General features: G+C 36.4%; 2 protein-coding genes across 5 annotated transcripts in view; both read left to right on the top strand.

The window, feature by feature from the left end:
• arhgef5 (Rho guanine nucleotide exchange factor (GEF) 5) overlaps positions 1–18,785 on the top strand; it is a 186,953-nt gene that overhangs the window by 144,486 nt on the left and 23,682 nt on the right. The gene's annotated exons all lie outside the window — the stretch shown is intronic.
• The window catches only part of rorc (RAR-related orphan receptor C), a 50,968-nt gene that overhangs the window by 25,257 nt on the left and 6,926 nt on the right, over positions 1–18,785 (top strand). For all 4 annotated transcript variants that reach the window (XM_077208514.1, XM_077208485.1, XM_077208495.1 and 1 more), the window contains 4 exons: positions 15,505–15,590; positions 15,768–15,909; positions 16,020–16,349; positions 18,596–18,715. In XM_077208514.1, the coding sequence (XP_077064629.1) occupies positions 15,897–15,909; positions 16,020–16,349; positions 18,596–18,715 (463 nt within the window). In that variant the 5' untranslated portion in view covers positions 15,505–15,590; positions 15,768–15,896. The remainder of the gene's footprint in view (positions 1–15,504; positions 15,591–15,767; positions 15,910–16,019; positions 16,350–18,595; positions 18,716–18,785) is intronic.

Raw genomic sequence — 18,785 nt, 5'->3', positions numbered from 1 at the left:
AACTTTATGTAAATAGATCCAAGAAATTGATGATAGTGGCAGTTAGTTATTCTTGATAGGTAACCTGAAGAAGCCACAATATAGATTAATGGCCAGATCAATTGATTATTAGTTTATCTCGTGCTTTGTGGCTGTTATGATTAGAACCACAGCTGTAGATACAGCCTAGCCTACAGATAATGGGTTTAATGTGCAGATTATCTCCTTAATGAAATGAACACTGCAAGATAAGATCTGGCTTTCAGAAACGGTCTGAATACAACATCCTCTCTCAGTCGTCTTTGTTACAAGCCCTTCAAAATAAACGAGAAGTAACAGCTAAAACAATAAAGACGATTGTTAATTCCGCCTCTATTTTTGTTTACTCTATCCCGAAACCCAAACGGACAAAATGGAGGACCCCAAAAGTATCAGATGACGTTCGTTTGTGAGTCTTGTGGTTGTGGACATCGTTCAGAAATGACTCTCAAGCAAGCATTTTCGTACAGTCCCCTAAAACTGAATTTTCCGTAGCAGCCCACATCACGTATGTGGTTAAATATCTGCTCATCAAAATTGCTACAATTCAGGTAGCACATGCTGAAGTCAGCTGCGCTGTTTCTTATCAACTTGCATTATCTGACGCAGGACTGCACCGAAGCTCTCGCTGTTGTCCAGAGCCCTGCTGAAAGCTGTTTTTGTGTGATTGACAATGTTGTTCAGACACACCGTAAAAGAATTCTAGATTCCAACCACAACTGAGAGTGGTTTATAACTCACCTCTTAACATTGATTTATTTTTAAATGAATTGATGGACAAATACACTCTCAAGAAAAAAAGCTGTCACTGGGCCAGTGCCCTTTCAAAAGATACTATGTACCACAGGTACTATGTCTCTTTAAGGTACTAATATTTACTTTTTAGGGGTAAATAAGATCCAAAGGTGTACCTTTTGAAACGGTACTGCCCCAGTGACAGCTGTTGGTTACACTGTATTTTACAGTACGTGAAATAAAGACTTGCATGTACTTACAGTGTACTTACCTAAGAAAGTACTGGTTAATAAAAGATAACTACATGGGTTAAGGTTAGGTTTTGGGGAAGGTTCAGGGTTAGTTATTACATGGGGAACAGGACTGAAAAATAAAGTGCTACTCAGCTTTTTTTCTGAGAGTGTATAGACAGATTAAAATGCTTATCAATTTCATTAAAATAGGAATTTCTAATTTTAATAGCAAAACAAATACTGTTGTAAAATCATCCCAGGATGCACCTCATAAAGTTAGAGCAAATAAACAGTGTGCGAAGCTGTAATAGGTATGGAACTAAAATAAAATATAGTTTTGTTTGGTTTTATATTTTAGTCACTGCATCATTTCCATATATTATATCAGAATTTTAATTACTTTACTATTATTTTAAAATGTGCGAAGTAGTAACTCCAAGGAGTAAGTCTGGTTGTCCGAACTGCTAGCGCATGTGTGTTTTTATTTTTTTGCGTACCAAAAATTTCAGTAAAACATCTTAAAGGTCAGTTAAATCTGCACTGCAAAAGACACTTCACAGGGTTTTGTCGGATCAGTGTGTCACCCCTGTCGTTGTCTGTTGGCATCTGTCGGAGCTTGTTTTTTGCAGATTGAATTGTTGAATTGCCGCATGTCGGGTCAGGGAATGTCTGAGAAGTGACGTACTGTAAACCGGTGAATGTCTGCGTTGGTCGGCATCTGTCGGTGCAGTGTGAATTGTCCTTAAAGGGATAGTTCACCCAAAAATGAAAACTCGGTCATCATTTACATTTCCAGACCTGTGTGAATTTCGTTCTTCCGCTGAACACAAAAGAAAATATTTTGAAGAATATTGGTAACCAAACTTTGACTATGACTTCCATAGTGTGGAAAAAAAAAATCAATGGGGTCCATCAACTGTTTGGTTACCCATATTCTTTAAAATATCCTTTTTTATCTTGTCTTTGTGAAGACTGCCCATTTTTATCCATTTACTATACTTTATTTTAATTTTATTAAAAACTGATGTTAAAAGATTTCAATGTCAATCAAATGATCATTATTTAAGAACGTGAGCAGAGGTTATCTGTGCTTAATGTGGACAGTTTACTGTTGTTCTGCTGCATAAAAGGCCTAAAAGTTCCTGGTATTTATTCTGTATTAGACAGAGAGAGGCAGCGCTTCAGTCACATTGAGTTAGAAAGGAAGGTATGAGCAGAAAGACCTTCCGGGATAGCTGTTCTGCTCTACATCCGATATACGGAACCGGAAAGAAAATTTGTGGATTTTATCGAACGCACTTTATGGTTTTATACACACATTAGGAAAACATGCACTGTGAGGCATTTTGCAACATTGCACTAGATTTTCACTGCATACACGCACACTTTTTGAATATACTGCCAATGAACGCTTCACCAGCTGCAAGACTTTTCTGCGCTGTGGTCACCCCTTCAGTCCCTGTGTGTGTGTGTGTGTATCGGCACACAAACTGGTGTGTGTGTGTGTGCGCACAGGTGTGCGTGCAGAGCTTTTGTTTGAATGCTATTTTCCATCACCTACATTTTGGGTGTTGTTTTCCCCCTTTGTTACCAAGTAAAACGGTGCATCAGTCAAATCAATTACAAAATGAAACAATTGACTTGTTTCTGGTTTAGAAATCATAAATAAAAAATTAAAATCTGGTCTGATCCGTTTTCATATAGACCAAACGCTTATGAAACCGAATGGTATAAAATGAAAGTTGATATATGAGCACATCTTTTGATATACGAAAAATGTTCCGTTTTTAATGTGTCTGTGTGTGTGTGTGGGGGGAGTTTCACACCTTTTTTCACTCTTGATCTTATATGTCTTTAAATCTTCAAAGACACTGAAATCATGACTTGTACATTCAGGTACCAAAAACTTGAAAATCAAAGAGATATTCTCTCCCCCTGAATTCACAAAGCTTTTCCATTCAGATTGATTAAAAAAAAAACAATCCAGTGCCCTCGTGTCCTGAGATCTAATAGAGAAGACTTATTATTAATTTAAATGAAAAGAAAATATAAATATCTGTGAGGGTGTGTGTGTGTGTGTGTGTGTGTGTGTGTGTGTGTGTGTGTGCGTGCGTGTGAGTGTGTGTGCGTGTGATGATCACCATGATAAGCACAAAAGTGTCTTATCTAACTCAGCTTATAGCATCTTATCTTTTGCCACTTTCCTGTGACAGAATATGTTTTTGTTGCTGTGCTGCTTTGTGAATTTGTTTTATACGGCTAATCTTTTCATTACTAATTCATGTATTATTTTAGAAACAAAAACAATATTTATTTTATATTACCTTAATCTTTTATATAAATAATACATATATAATTAATATATACATATATAGTGGAAAACTACTTATCTAAATTAAAAAACCGTCAGTGATTTATTAAAACAATTTGTTTGTTTGTTACATCACTCTGTTAGCAAGCACTTACATTAGATATTATTCAATTAGCTGTTCAAAACTCCTCAGTTTGTCTCATGCATGCCTGTATGTTGTGTTTCTTTGAAAGCTATAGGCTCTTGATGTTTTCAGGTTCTCTCTTTCATTGTTTCTTTCTCTTGGTGACTCTTTTTTTTTTTTTTTGTCCTGTCACAGCACTCTTGTGTTCAACTCGAGGATTTCCGTTAGTGGAACCTTGAGGTTTTTCACTAGTTTACAGTGCAGAACGCTGTGATGGAGGTTTCAAGAGAAGCACAGACAGAACCGCTACATAAACTAAGCGGACTTAAATTATATCTTTAAGTCAGATATATCTTTAAGATGGGTTTTTGGAGATAGTTTCTTCTCCTCATTAATTATTTCGTTAAACTTTTGTTTGCATACAGCTATTGCGTTTATTAAAACAGTAAAATAACATGTGCCATCATAATTTGTTGGCTATAAAATGGAGCATCCAGTTTCCTTCATACACAGAGCGGTGGGTAAAAAGGCGTCTTTGGGGCATTATAGTGTTTTCCTGACAACTACAGACAGTTTGGAAGAATAATTCCACATACACTTGATTTCAAATCCGCAATCCTGTTCTGGTGCAAATATAAACGTTACAGCGCAAAATGGTGCACTTTAATAAAAAATCATTTTAGCAGCAGATATGGCCTGTTGAGGCATCTGTGCCCCTGTTTATACAGACATCTGACTGCTTAGTAGGGTTTGTGTTTTCAGCAATAGTGTGCAGTGTGCACCCTTACTTTACAGAGAAAAGAAAGACAGGGAAAAATCTCCAAAAGTGCCTTTTTTGCATTTGCAAGTATGTTTTTATAGTTACTTTGTACTTTTCTTTTCTTTATAAAATGTTTATTTATTATTTGAAAACGGTCTTAAAATGGCAGTAATATCGTTTATCGCAATTATTTCTGGGACAATATATCAGAAACAGAAAGTAGTTATCGTGACAGGCCTAAATTATAAACAGAACTTTCATTTTCTTTCTATATTTGCACATCCTTTTTTCGCTTGATCTTGAGATTATTCTGTGAAAAAAAACGTTAAATATATCTTTCTCTCTTGTCTTGCTCTTTCTCTAATTTATCCTTCTCACCGTCATAATTTACTGGTTTCTCAAAGAGATTCCAAAACAAGCATGTTAAAAAATGTAGAGAAATTATTATGTTTGTGTATTTAGTGTACGTTGTCATTTTTTAAATTGGCAATTTAATTTACATGGGACTTAAAAAAAAAAAAATATATATATATATATATTTATATTTATATTTATTTATTGAATTTTTTTATACTCACTAAAAAAAATTTCAAAGTAAAAAAAAAAAAAAAAAATCATATAACTGCAGTAGATCTGCACCATTTCCAGTGGCATTTCAGACCTAAATACTGAAGTTGCGGTATAGTTTTATGTAATGTTCCTCTATCAGTGGTACATCAAAGATAATCATTTACGACATATCACAGCTTACATCTTGCTTACAGTCATATATATATATATAAAGGTGAGATAGTATCTTCATTTCTGGAAAGATGTATGATCTGAGAGATGCAATCACAAGTGCAAGTCTCTCACAGGCATTGGGTAATAGGTACATTTCAACAGGTAAATTTACTTTGTTCAGTTTTAGTTCTGCTGTATTGAAATCAGTTGAATATGTATGGATAAGGCAATGCTTTATGCTGATCTTCAACTGTGGTAAGTACCAGTGGGGTTTATGACTGCTAATAGTTCGTAATGTGTGCTAATTCTTATTTTAATTCACTTTAAGAAATATATGATTTATATCTAAAATGTTTAAGTGTTTTTAGAGTCTTAATAATGTTCAACTCTTTAGATTGGGAGTTTGATTTTACTGCAGATCTAATCATTCTTTTTCATTAGTTTCTCTGAGCAGAGATGAGAAACATGAAGGCTTTTTGTTTGTATCAGCATGTGGTTTAGGTGAACAGATAGAGCAGAAGAGAAAAGGCCAAATTTTCTCTTTATCAGCATGTGGTTTGTTTCTGAGAGATATAATGAGAATGAGAAGCTTTTTGTCTATATGGAGATATTTCTCTTTATTTGGATATTGTGTGTGCAAGTGAACATATAGGTATTGGAGTAATTTTAAACACAAAAGGATAGAAAACATGCAAGGAACCCAGAAAGAGGATATTTTTTAGATTACAGGCCTTGAGCTTGAGAATGCGATGTGCAATTCAAAATAGAGTTAAAACACCTGTGAAAAAACTTCATATTAAGAGTATATTGTTCCCATTTTTATGGACTTTTCTCAGACTGTAGAAGAAAGAAAGAAAGAAAGCAAGCAGGGCAGGAGATATAAGTATTTTGTTATTGGCTTTATTTCAATACGTAGTAACAGGAAATTCACTCAGTCCATTAATACCAAATTAACACGGCCCGCCAGCATCTAATTGCTTTCCAACAATTAGTAGCTTTATATTCTAACATTTTTTTACAAGAAACATACAAGTAACATTGTAAGTATGGAATTATAGTTATCCAAAAACTAAAACCATAAAAAACACGTGTCACTTGAAATAAAATAAATTTTAACTGAAATAAAATAAAATGTAAAAAAAATCTTTATATTTTTATATTTATTTATATTTCAACTTGCCAAGGCAACGTTTCTCATTTAAAGTTGGTGTACTAAAATAACTAAATCGAAATAAAAATGTATAAAAACTATATAGACATAAATAAAACTAATACAAATTGCAAAAACAAAGAAATTAAAATGATAACAGAAAATATAAGAATAAAAATAATTTCAAGATATTAATAAAAACCATAATAGTCTCTAAATGATACTAAAACAGCACTGATTGTAAGTCTTTATATTTTCTAAAGTATCTGTTTCTATGGCTTATAAAAGCCTGAAGTGGACTATTGGAACATTGGAAATCAAATATTGTCTGCTGACTTTCACGTCACAGCTCGGGTTAATCAATAGTGAAAAGGACTGTGCATGCGTGTTTCCCGTGGTGCCATCAGCCAATCAGGATTGCGATTATGTCATTAAACTGGCTTCAGATTTATTAGGCACATGACATTTCAGTTAAAGTGAGTGGCTCAAAAACCTGGCTATATTAAAATTGCAACCAGGAACGTTGCATACAATGCACAGGACGTCAACCCACATTCACACCTTCCCTCATAGACACACGCTCTGACACGAGACCCACACTCTTGCAAAAACAGGTTTCCTTCTGTGCCCTAAATCATGGTATACCTTGACACAGTGACATAAACACACACTGACACAGAAACATGGACATGCTAATTACTGTATGCACACACTCTTGATTATCCACATATCATTCGAAAATCATGTTAAAATGTAACTATCAAATATGATACATCAGGCTTTTGAGGAAGGTTTATTTGCATCTCTCAGTCATCATTGAATTGCATATTGTATTATACATTTTTGGTCAGAATTAATGGCACCCCTGATAAATATGATCAAATATGTCTGTAAAAAATAAATCTGCATTGTTTATCCTTTTGATCTTTCATTCAAAAAATCTGCAAATATCGAACCTTTCATTGAAGTAAAAGAATTGAAAGTGGGGGGTAAATCACATTATGAAATAAATGCTTTTCTCCAAAACATAATGATTGGCTCCCTTTTATTAAATACTTTTTGCAACCTCCTTTTGCCAAGATAACATCTCTGAGTTTTCTGCTATAATGCCTGATGAGTTTGGAGAACACCTGACCGAGACCATTCCTCCATACAGAATCTCTCCAGATCCTTCAGATTCACAAGTTCATGTTGGTGCTTTTTCTCTTTAGTTCACCCCACTCATTTTCTATAGGGTTCAGGTCAGGGAACTGGGACTGTCATGACAGAAGTTTCATTTTGTGCTCAGTTAGCCATTTTTTGTGTTGATTTTGATGTTTGTTTTGGATCATTGTCCGCCTGGAAGATCCAACCACGGCCCATTATAAGATTTCTAGCAGAGGCAGTCATTTTATTTATTTATTTTTTATCTGTTGGTATTTGCTAGAATCCATAATACCATGTATCTGAATAAGATGTCCAGGACCTCCAGCAAAAAAATAGCCCCACAACATATAAGATCCAGCATTATATTTAACCGTAGGCATGGGGTAGAATCAAGTAATTATGTCATTAATTACCCCCAAGACTCTTTTCAATTTTCTCAATTCTTACAGCCACTTTCTATTTTGTGAAGCTCAACAATCTTTTGCTGCACATCAGAACTATATTCTTTGGTTTTACTCATTGTGATGGATGATTAAGGGAATTTGGCCTTTGTGTTTCCTCATATTTAAACCCCTGTGAAACAAGAAGTCATAGCTAGACACTTCCATGTTCTTAGTCACCCTGATGTGCTAAAAAAAAGGGTAAATATTAATGGAAATATACTTCAGAGATATTTTACTCATAAAAAAATTCTAGGGGTGCAAATAATCTTGGCCAATGTGTTTTGGAGAAAAACATTTATTTCATAATGTGACTACCTTTCAATTATTTTTCTTCAATGAAAGGTTCAATTTTTGCTATTTTTTTTAATGAAAGATCAAAAGGATAAACAATGCAGATTTATATTTTTACAGCCATTTTTTATCATATTTACCAAGGGTGCCATTAATTCTGACAATAACTGTATGTTTTGCTCCCACAATAAAAAACACAGAGTTTTGATCATACATCTAAGCATTTAAATATCTTATTAAGACATATTATTTTAAAACTGATATTTATATGTGTTTTATGGAAGTAGTCTCTACTGTTATAGAGATCTCAACGATTTACATTACAACCTATCAGAAATTCATCTTTCATTTTGGTCATATAAAAATCAGCAACTGCAGCAAATTGCATTTTCTTGCTAAGCTTGTGCCTCTGAATAAAATGTAGCCTTTTTTTCCTCTGAGTATAAGTGCCATAATCTCACTTTATCATACTATATGAGTCTTAAAAGCCTGATGTATCAAATATGATACCCCCAAAAATATTCAATAAAACGGGATTAATTAAATCCAGTTGCATGACATTGCATGACAAATGTTGCATTCAGTTGCACTCTTACAATGCACCAATAAGACAATAAATATGAGATGTTTTGATCTCTGATATCGTTTTTTAAGAGTGCTGTATCAGATTAATATTTCCACCAAAGTTTTTTTGGGAGATGGTAGGATTGGGAGAAGAGAGGATGAGAACGAAAGGGGCGGAGGGGGGGGGAGAAGGGGGGAAACTTTGCTGCATTCCTGGCAGTAAAAACACAGATGAAAGAGCGTATTACTGGCAGTCGCATCCTTTGTGAGCTAGACAGAGAGAGGGAAATAAAGAGCAAGATAATGCATGAAAGAGGGATAGTCAGAGCGAAAGAGAAGCCAGTAAACCACTTAAAAAGACTCTGAGGTTGACACCTTCACGTCCACCTCTTCACACTCAATATACCCCCCGTCTCGGTGAATCTCCCTGTTTTTTCATGATGTGTTATTTGATTTTTTTTGTTTTTGTAAAAAAATGCCCTTCTTTGATTCACCCACTGTAAGAGCTTTGATGGACCAGGTGGGAAAACTTGTCAAATGAAGCTTACATTTCTGACATGAAAAGGTCAGACTGACATGACACATTCAAATCCACTTTACCTCGAATTACCTTTTTTATTAATTTAAATATGATCATTCTAGCATTATAAGGTAGTCTAGAAGAGAACCCAATATTGTTATAGACTGCTCACATTATACTTTACCAAGTAAGGTCTTCTTTAGCACCATGTTAAGGCCAAAGCAACGTTCCACATGGGAAGGCTTTGAAGGGCATTAACCATGCCAAAGGTACCATGTGAATTACTAATGCAGGGTAAAGTATGTACGGTGTGAAACCCTGAAAGAGATGACCAGGGTGGAAAGATCCAATTTTACTATACAATTGGTCAAGTGTATGAAAAGAAGAAAAAAATTGTAAAAACATTTTATTCATTTGTTCGATCATTCATTCAAGTCCCCTTTTTAAGTTCACTGTGTAGACCATTATTTAATTTAATAATTACTTGTTGGAATTCTAGAAATTTGAGGTGAATTAAAATAGCAAATATCCAGATTTTTAGTTGTTTTGCTAATGTTAAAGCAAGTTGGTCTTGTTTTAACCCTTAAATGCCTACCCTCGGGTCTTTAGTGGTGATGGCGCAGTGGGTATACATGCCTTTGGTGTGAGAGACCCGGGTTCGAATCCACTGTGAAACACTAATGTGTCCCTGAGCAAGACACTTAACCCCTAGTTGCTCCAGATGCGTGCGACCTCTGACATATATAGCAATTGTAAGTCGCTTTGGATAAAAGCGTCAGCTAAATGAATAAATGTAATGTTGTGACCCGGGATGTCATTCACTACACTCCTCCTCATTCATTTTTTAAAGTTAGACATCAACCTTCTTAGTATTCCTCAATCAATTTAAAAATTGTATAGGGTCGCTAACGACCCGAGGTTTAGAAGTATATGGTGGAGGTGTAGACCCGAGAAGTATATTTTTTTTCTGCAGAACAATAAATGAATCTCTTATTCAGTTATTGTTCTGAATGACTTTATTCCTTATTTTATATTATTGCGACTAGGGGTGTAAAAATATATTATGTCACAATATATCGCAAAAATGCATCAATATGTATGGTGGATAATGACAATATGTATCGTCATGGGCGTAGATTACGCGGGCGACGGGGGGGACGTGTCCCCCCCACTTTTTATACAATGTAAATTCGTCCCCCGCACTTTTTCATAGGGCAAGTGTCTCAACGACAAGCTGAGGTTTTCACGGGTGTGTATACATCAATATTTAAAATCAAAAGAGTCAAGGATAGTCTATACGTGACTTTCACGTTTCCATGGTAATCAGTCACTCGTGCATTAGCTAACGACACGCCCGCACCCGCGCCGAATCCATCAGTTTCATAGAGTTCAAAATGGCAAAAAAACTCTTCACTCCTTTTTCACGAAAAAGTCAAGCACTGTGTGTAAGTTGTCATGTAGTATCCGAATTGTGTTGCACAATGATGAATAACTCCGCCTATTTCTCTTGTTGAATAATTAACAGGTTTTGTTGTAAATTCACTACCCGAACAAACATGCAATATTTTCAATCTTTTTTTACTCGTAATGCATGTTATTTTCACAGATATGTTATCAAAGCCCTTCAAATTAGAATGAACATGGTGAATGTTAATGCTGAATTTGTATTTTCATGCATTAACAGCCACGATCTGCTTGAATCAGGCAGCGTTGTAACGTGTGTAGGCCTACATGATGTTTATCATAATTTGGTAACACTTTACAATTAGATTAAAAAAAGTTTGTAGACAAACATTAAGTTCTCTTGAAAAAGCCTAACTAGAAAGTTTGTAGTAGTTTTAAAAGCTTGAAGTTTGAAGGTTTTCAATCGGAAAGTTTTAGTTTAGTAAGAAAGACTTTGTTTAGGCTAGTAAGAAAATGTAATTTTGCCAAAAGAAGAACTTTTATTTTAAGTAAATGTTATTTTTAAATCAGCTTCAGTGTGATATTTAACCATATTATCATGCTTAACACTGATAATTTGAATAATTGTAATGCGATGATCAGATATCTAAATCAGAGAATATCATATGTTTGGGCAGTTGGATTATTTATTTTTAAGAGTGGATTCGGGCACTCAAAGTGCACCAGATTAGTGAATTTATCTTTAAAATGTTCAAAATGTTCTTTCAGGGGGGCATGCCCCCGGACCCCCCTAGAGGTACAGATATCCACCTACGAAAATACTGTGGTAACACAGTAGACTATATGATGGTCTGTGAAAAATACACATTTTATTATCTTATTAAAATACATGATCAGGATTTTACCACCTTCGCCTCATTTTAAGCCAGGAAAAACCCTGCATGTGCAATATAAAGTACTGGACAACTTTCTTTCTTTTTTTCTGCTTTATTGCTTTAAAATAAATAGCATATTAAGCCAATTAAGCAAAAATCTGTCAACAAAAGTCTGAAGAAAAATAAAACTGGTATTACACTTGACATTCTGTCCCCCTCACTTTTGAAATGATGGCTACGCCCCTGTGTATCGTGGATAGTTCACCCGAAATAAAAATTACCGTGTGAGAAAAAAAATCAAGTTTTCAGAGATATAGTGTTTTCGTGTACTACATTATACTACTATATATAATGTTGAATATAATGTATAATAATGCAATGGGGGAATATTTGTGGGTCCTGATAATGCCAAATGTCTTGTGTTACCAGTGAAGAGTGACCGAGTGCAAGCATATTCGTCTAAAATAATTCTGTATTTTCAGCTTCAGAATCATGAATATTTTAACTCTGGTGTTACCATTGTCCGGTGCATTGGGTTATCAGCAGCCATATCACCCTGTAGCCCAAGACTGGTTGCCCACTGAAGCTAAGCAGGGCTGAGCCTGGTTATTACATGGATGGGAGACTCCTGGGAAAACCAGGTTGCTGCTGGAAGAGGTGAGGCCAGCAGGTGGCGCTCACCCTGTTGTCTGTGTGGGTCCTAACGCCCCAGTATAGTGATGGGGACACTATAGTGTCAAAAGAGCACCGTCCTTCGGATGAGACGTAAAACCGAGGTCTTGACTGAGGTCTGACTGACCTGAGGTAATTAAAAATCCCATGGCACTTCTCGTAAAGCGTAGGGGTGTAACCCTGGTACCCTGGCCACATTCCATCCATTGGCCCTTGCCAATCATGGCCTCCTTATAATCCCCATCCGCTCTATCACTCTCTCTCCTCTCCACCTATAGCTGTTGTGTGGTGTGCGCACTGGCCCCGTTTTACTGTGGCTGCCGTCGCATCATCCAAGTGCATTGGGTGTACAGTAGTACATATAAAGTGCTTTGGGTGTACAGTAGTACATATGAAAGCGCTATATAAATGCCTCATGAATTAATTAATTAATTAATTTGTTCGTTCATATCAGCACCAAGTCCAAGCCTATTCATTTACACCCACAATGTAATATCAAATTTAGCATTTTAATCAACAGTACATTTTTTTGTTAACCTTTTACCATATGTCTTGGAGTATCGCAATAATATCGTATTGTGAGTTCAGTATCATGATATGTATGTATAGATGATATGTTAGAAATAGATCCAGGTTGCTAAAGACCTGAATATGTAAGAATGATTGCCGAAACATTAATGCATTTAATGGTCAAATAATTTTAAGCCATCTTGAGGCCCCTTTGGAATATTGCTGAGGTCCGCTAGCGGGGCCCCTTGGTTGAGGACAACTGATTTGCATGGTTCCTGGCACTGAGAGTGAACTTGGTCTCCTTTAGGTCAACTTACATTATGGTTTCAGTGAACTTTCCATTCACACTTTTGTTTTTTGGGCTGACGTTGTTTTTTTCGGGGATGCACCAAATGTTGATGACTACTGACAGTTCACTTGACACCTATAACCACAACGTTGTTGTGCTACATTGACAGCTATTTAAAATTGCGCAGTATCAAAGTGAATCTAGAAGAATTTGTGTTCATAATTACATTATAAGCAATGCACAAAATGCACAGTTAACCAGACTCAATTCACTTAAGAGAGAATGGTTGCTGTTTTAAGACACCGCTGACACAACGAATGTGCAGGTGAACGAGCGAGCACAATCTGACCTGCACTGGCATGCTCCTTTTATCAAGATGTTAATGTATTGAAGAAGTGTGTTGTTGCTTCGAACTACAGGTTGCTCACCAGAGTGGTTGTTATTTGAGAAACATTAATACTACTGCACAAAATTTACTCACAGCTTTACATTAAGCTAGGATTAAAAATGACCCTTTGTTAACAATTTATAAGCCCATTAGTTAAAACCTTTTTACAACTTTTTATTATTTGTTTTTTAATGTTTTAATATGCCTCATTGGAGTGTATCCGCTATAAACTTTAACCTTGTTTCATTCTCCCACTCACTTCCTCCTGTACACTTTCTCCCACCTGTATTGTGTGTGTTTGTGTTTGTGTGTGTGCATGCTTTTTGATGGAGGGGACTCATGTTCCTTGGTACTGGACGATGTGACCACAATTACTTAGCCACACACACATTGCTGGATTCCAAGAAATATGTGGTTAGATTTACTGTCATTTTGACTGAAAACACACACACACACACACACACACACACACACACACACACACACACACACACACACACACACACACACACACACGCCTACAGAATACTTTTTTACTTACAGCTTAAGAACCTGCAAACATGCAACAAAATCTGTCTTCTGAGACAAAACTCCAGAGCAGAACAGTAAAGATGGCATGAAATACAAAACATCTGAAAGAAATTTATTTTCTACAACAATATTATTGATCTTATTGTGAATGATTCATTAATGCATATGTTATTCATCAAAATGGATACCTGAAGATCCATGATCGGATCTTCAGGTGAAATGACAGACGTGTCTCTGGTGAAATATGTTGGACTTCTCCAATCATTTAGTCTGCATAAACCCGTCTCTTTCTTAGAATCGAATGCAAGCTCACAACAATTAAAACCAAACTCCCGTCCTAAATTTTTTTTCTTTTTTCGATAATCTGTTACACTCGAATGTCACAATAGGGAAGAAAAGATCTGTCACTACTACCGCTGCATTGCAACTTAAAGCACTAGTGGATTTTAAGATGCAAAAATATCATTAGCTTAGTATGCTAACTAAAGACACCAATATACACCATTTCCCAGCATTAAACAAATGTGCATGCGTGTGTACCACTCTTAAAAATAAAGATTCTTTATTAGCACCAAGAACTTTTAATCTTTACGGAACCTTTCCCTTACACAAAAAGAAGAAAATGGTTGCATTCTTTAAAAGAAAGAAAATGGTTCTTTTAAGAACTGTTCACTGAAAGGTTATTTTGGGAACCCAGAATGGTTCTTCTATGGCATCACTGCAAAATCAAAATCACCCTTTGTGGATTCTTTATTTTTAAGAGAGTACATTGTACCACAGTAGAGCTGCAATTCATTCATTCTTCTTTCCTCTCAGTCATTGATGTACAAATCTCTCTCTCTCTCTCTCTCTCTCTGTCTCTCTCTCTCTCTCTCTCTCTCTCTGTTCATTAAATTAGGATTTCTTAATGTGGCTTTCAGGGATTATCTTTAGTCTGTTACAAAACCAGTGTGTGTTTGTGTTTCAGGAGGTTTGTGTAATTATACCCTTGTATACTGTGAATGTGTACATTTAACTGCAAATACACTTAAGGGCATCTACTACAAAAGAACCAATTGTCCACTGTTTCATTAGTTCATTTTAATCAGTCTATCCATTCATCACAGAATACCGATTCTGAAATTGTACCACTTATTTTCTGGCCAGTTTAACATCTAAAAGCATCAATGCACGTCTTCAACCACTCAAAAAGGTGTGTGTGTGGTCCTGGTAAACCCTATGTTATGGGGTCAAAATGTCAAAATCCTTGTCCTTGTGGGGACATTTTTTGCTTATAAATCATAAATCAGTGAAATTTTAATTGTAAGAAATATTAAAATGTAAGAAAGCATAAGGTTTTCTGTGATGGGTAGTGGATAGAATATACACTTTGTATAGTATAAAAATCATTATGTCTATGGTAAGTCCCCATAAATCATGAAAACCCAACATGTGTGTGTGTATCTTATGTTCACCAAGGCATAATTTATTTGATCAAAACATTTATTTGATCATTACTCCAGTCTTCAATGTCACATGATCCTTTTGAAACACTTTTTATTGTGTTGATGTTAATGTTGAAAATGTTGATGTTAATGTTTTTTTAGGATCTTTAATGAATATAAAGAGCAGCATGTATTTGAAATACAAATATTTTGCAACATTATAAATGTCTTTACTGTCACTGTTGATCAATTTAATGCATCCTTGCTGAATAAAAAGTATTAATATTAAAAAAAAAATTACATCCAACTTGCACCTTTTGAACTGATTTTTTTTAGTGGGGTATATAGCACTCGGCTGGCTCAGTTTTGATGTTGTGTTGCTTGTGTCTTTAGCTCAGATTGAGGTGATCCCATGTAAGATCTGTGGAGACAAGTCTTCAGGGGTTCATTATGGAGTCATCACTTGTGAGGGCTGCAAGGTAAGAAAAAGAAAATTACTTTACTAATGTCAAATATTTTTTTAGCTTATTCCGCCTAATTGTTCCGCACCTCACCCACCTCTCTCTCTCTCTCTCTCTCTCTCTCTCTCTCTCTCTCTCTCTCTCTCTCTCTCTCTCTCTCTCTCTCTCTCTCTCTCTCTCTCTCTGCCTTTACAGGGCTTCTTCCGCAGGAGTCAGTCCTCCAGCGTGCAGTACTCGTGCTCCAGGCAGAGCAACTGCCCCATCGACCGCGCCAGCCGTAACCGCTGTCAGAGCTGCCGCCTCAAAAAATGTGTCGCTCAGGGGATGAGCCGCGATGGTCAGAAAGGATGGATGATTTATTGGAATGATATAGAAATACAATTTTGATACTCATTTTATGCATGAATGCAATAATTAATTGTAGTGATGTTTTCTCGTCTCCCTCAGCGGTGAAGTTTGGCCGCATGTCCAAGCGCCAGAGAGACTCGCTGTTTGCAGAAGTCGAGAGACATCGACAACAGCAGCGTCTTCAGGCCAACTCAGTCCAAGAGCCTCAGTCTCTCCCAGCCTACCGATCCGGCAAAGAGCCCAGAGAACAGACATCACATCTCATCCCGCCTCTACCTCAAGTCTACCCTTATTCTGTTGAGCCTGAACTGCCAGGGTGCCCACCAGAGGTACATCCATACCTGGAGTGTCGCATAGGCGAGGCTCAGAGTCTGGCCTACAGGGTTTCCCACAGGAGAGGTGAGAGCAACAGCTTGTCAGCAGGTAGAGGTGAGAAATTCTCCCAAATAATTGTATTTAACTCTGATGGAATTACTTTTTCGGTCACACTTTATATTAGGTGGCTAACTACTATGTACTTAACCATTTGACACAATATACTTAAATATGGACGATATGATGTCGTTGCATCGTAATTACATTTTAAATTACTAGCATTTAATTACATTTGTTAATTTTACCCTAACTGTAATCCATAACCTTACTCCAAAATCTAACTCTAAAGGCCAATTCACACTACAATTCACCGACAGATGCCGACCAACGTCGACAATGACCAGATTACAGTATGTCACTTCACAGACATTCCCTGAGCTGACAAACAGCAACAGACACCAACAGGGGTAACACAATGATCCGACAAAACCAGACGAAGTGTCTTCCCATTGGTCGGAGTTTGTTGGTCCAGTTTGAATTGGCCTAATCCACTATTCCTAACCCTACGGTCCGCTCACTGTCATCAGGAGGGTCCGCTGAAGTTTTCGTCATTCTTTCTTTCTTTCTTTTTTATTTATAGAGCACATTTAAAAACGGCCACTGGCCGACCAAAGTGCTGTACACATAGAAAATAGAGCTAATAGAAATTAGTAACACAAGTAATACTAAACACAGTTTAAAACAGAACAATCATTATAAGCTAAAAGCAACAGCTTGTCATCAGGAGGGTCCACAGACATCCATGCACACTGTCTGCGTACAGCCCGATTTTTGTGTCTGCGTGGATGGTGTGTGTACAACAGTGACGAGTGACTTGAGCGCTTGAAAACAAAGTCCACTAGATAGTGCACACGCTCCAAACACATGTTTCCACGCTCACTGCCAAAGGAGTGTATTTTGAAAGGCAACGGAACGGAACATGAAAAGTAGACCCAGGTGTTAACCCTACCTAGGGCTGGGCGGTATATAGAGTTTGTACAATATATCTGTATTTTTTTTCCCCACGATATGGAACGAGGCAATACCGTTTATATCGATTCAGTAGTTTGATACGAGCACATCTGAAAAATAGTGGAGTACGCAGTGTGAGCTCCAGCAGTGAAAGAACAGTACAATTTGTCCTAAACATGACACAAGCTTATTAAGCGCTCCAAAATAACTGGTAAGATAGTTAACAAGTTTAAAGCAGCTTGCCCTGTCAGATGCTCGGATAGATAGCCTACAGTTAGTGACTGAAAGATAAATACTGGCGCTGTTTAATGCGTTTTTGACGTGGTGCTTTCCTCAGTGCTTAACTTACATTTCACAGGTATATTCTCCATCTGTAAATGTTCAAACAAATCAAACAAATATTTCCATTTCACTGTCAGGAGAGGATGAGCTTCTGCAAATGAATCTCCGCTAAAATTCAAGCTTCCGTGAATGAGCGCCGCCGCCCGCATGCGCGCCAAACAGACGAGCACAATAGAACAGTAGCGCAATAATTCTGACTAAAATACATATTACTAAACTATTTGTTGTTGGAGACAATAAATGTGCCATATGTGGAATTTTAAACCTACAAGTATATTTTTATGAAAGTGACCATTATAATGGGGAAATCAAATGCAGGCTAATATAATTAGTTTGTGCTTTTGTTTTTATTTTCATTTTTAGTTTAGCCTTTAGTCATTTTTAAAAACAAAAGCATTATTTTTGTTTTTAGTTTGTAATGTTACAATGTTAGAATGTAATGGGATTTTAACCACCTTTTTGCACATAATATATTGCATAGCCTACATTACATTCCCTATTTGTTTCCATATCCTTCAATATCAACATTGTTTGGATATCATTGAGCAGGATGTGAAATAACATTTAAATAAATACATTTTCTTTATCCAAATAGAAAAACGTAGAAAGTACAGAGATATATATCGTATATCACCATTTAACCAAAAAATACCAAGATATGATTTTTTGGCCATATCGCCCAGCCCTAACCCTACCCCTAGGGGCCGTACACACAGAACACGTTTTTCCATTCCACTGCGCTACTTTTCCATAGTTTTTTTATGTAAACAAGTGCTAGACGGACATGTTTGACCGTTGCGCTCGCACCCTTATTTCTAAACGCAACCATACCTCAAACTCACTAGCAATAATTGTGTGAATTTCCCAAGGTAAAATGTAGATACACAGTACATAGTCTTTTAGGTACATAGTAGGTAAGGCTACCCTAATTTCAATTGTGACCTCCTTTTCATCCAGAAATCTCATAAGATATTGTGGTTTATCATTTTCTCTATTCTATCTTTCAGGATTTGACTCTACAAGGTCTACACCAGAGACTATTCTGAACATGAGCGGCAGTGAAATGGGGTTTCGTCCTTTTGACCCTGAGAGCTCGTTCTTTTCCTACCCGACCTCTCTGCACATAGGTGAGAACCGCAAGCAGTTTAGCACATTTTTTAAATGTCATGTGTGCTATGTGGTGGAATGAAGTGGTTT

This window comes from Siphateles boraxobius, unplaced genomic scaffold, assembly GCF_051911475.1.
Source record: "Siphateles boraxobius isolate OS27281-9 unplaced genomic scaffold, OSU_SipBor_1 12, whole genome shotgun sequence".
NCBI lineage: Eukaryota > Metazoa > Chordata > Actinopteri > Cypriniformes > Leuciscidae > Siphateles > Siphateles boraxobius.
This window is presented reverse-complemented; position numbering and strand designations above follow the sequence as displayed.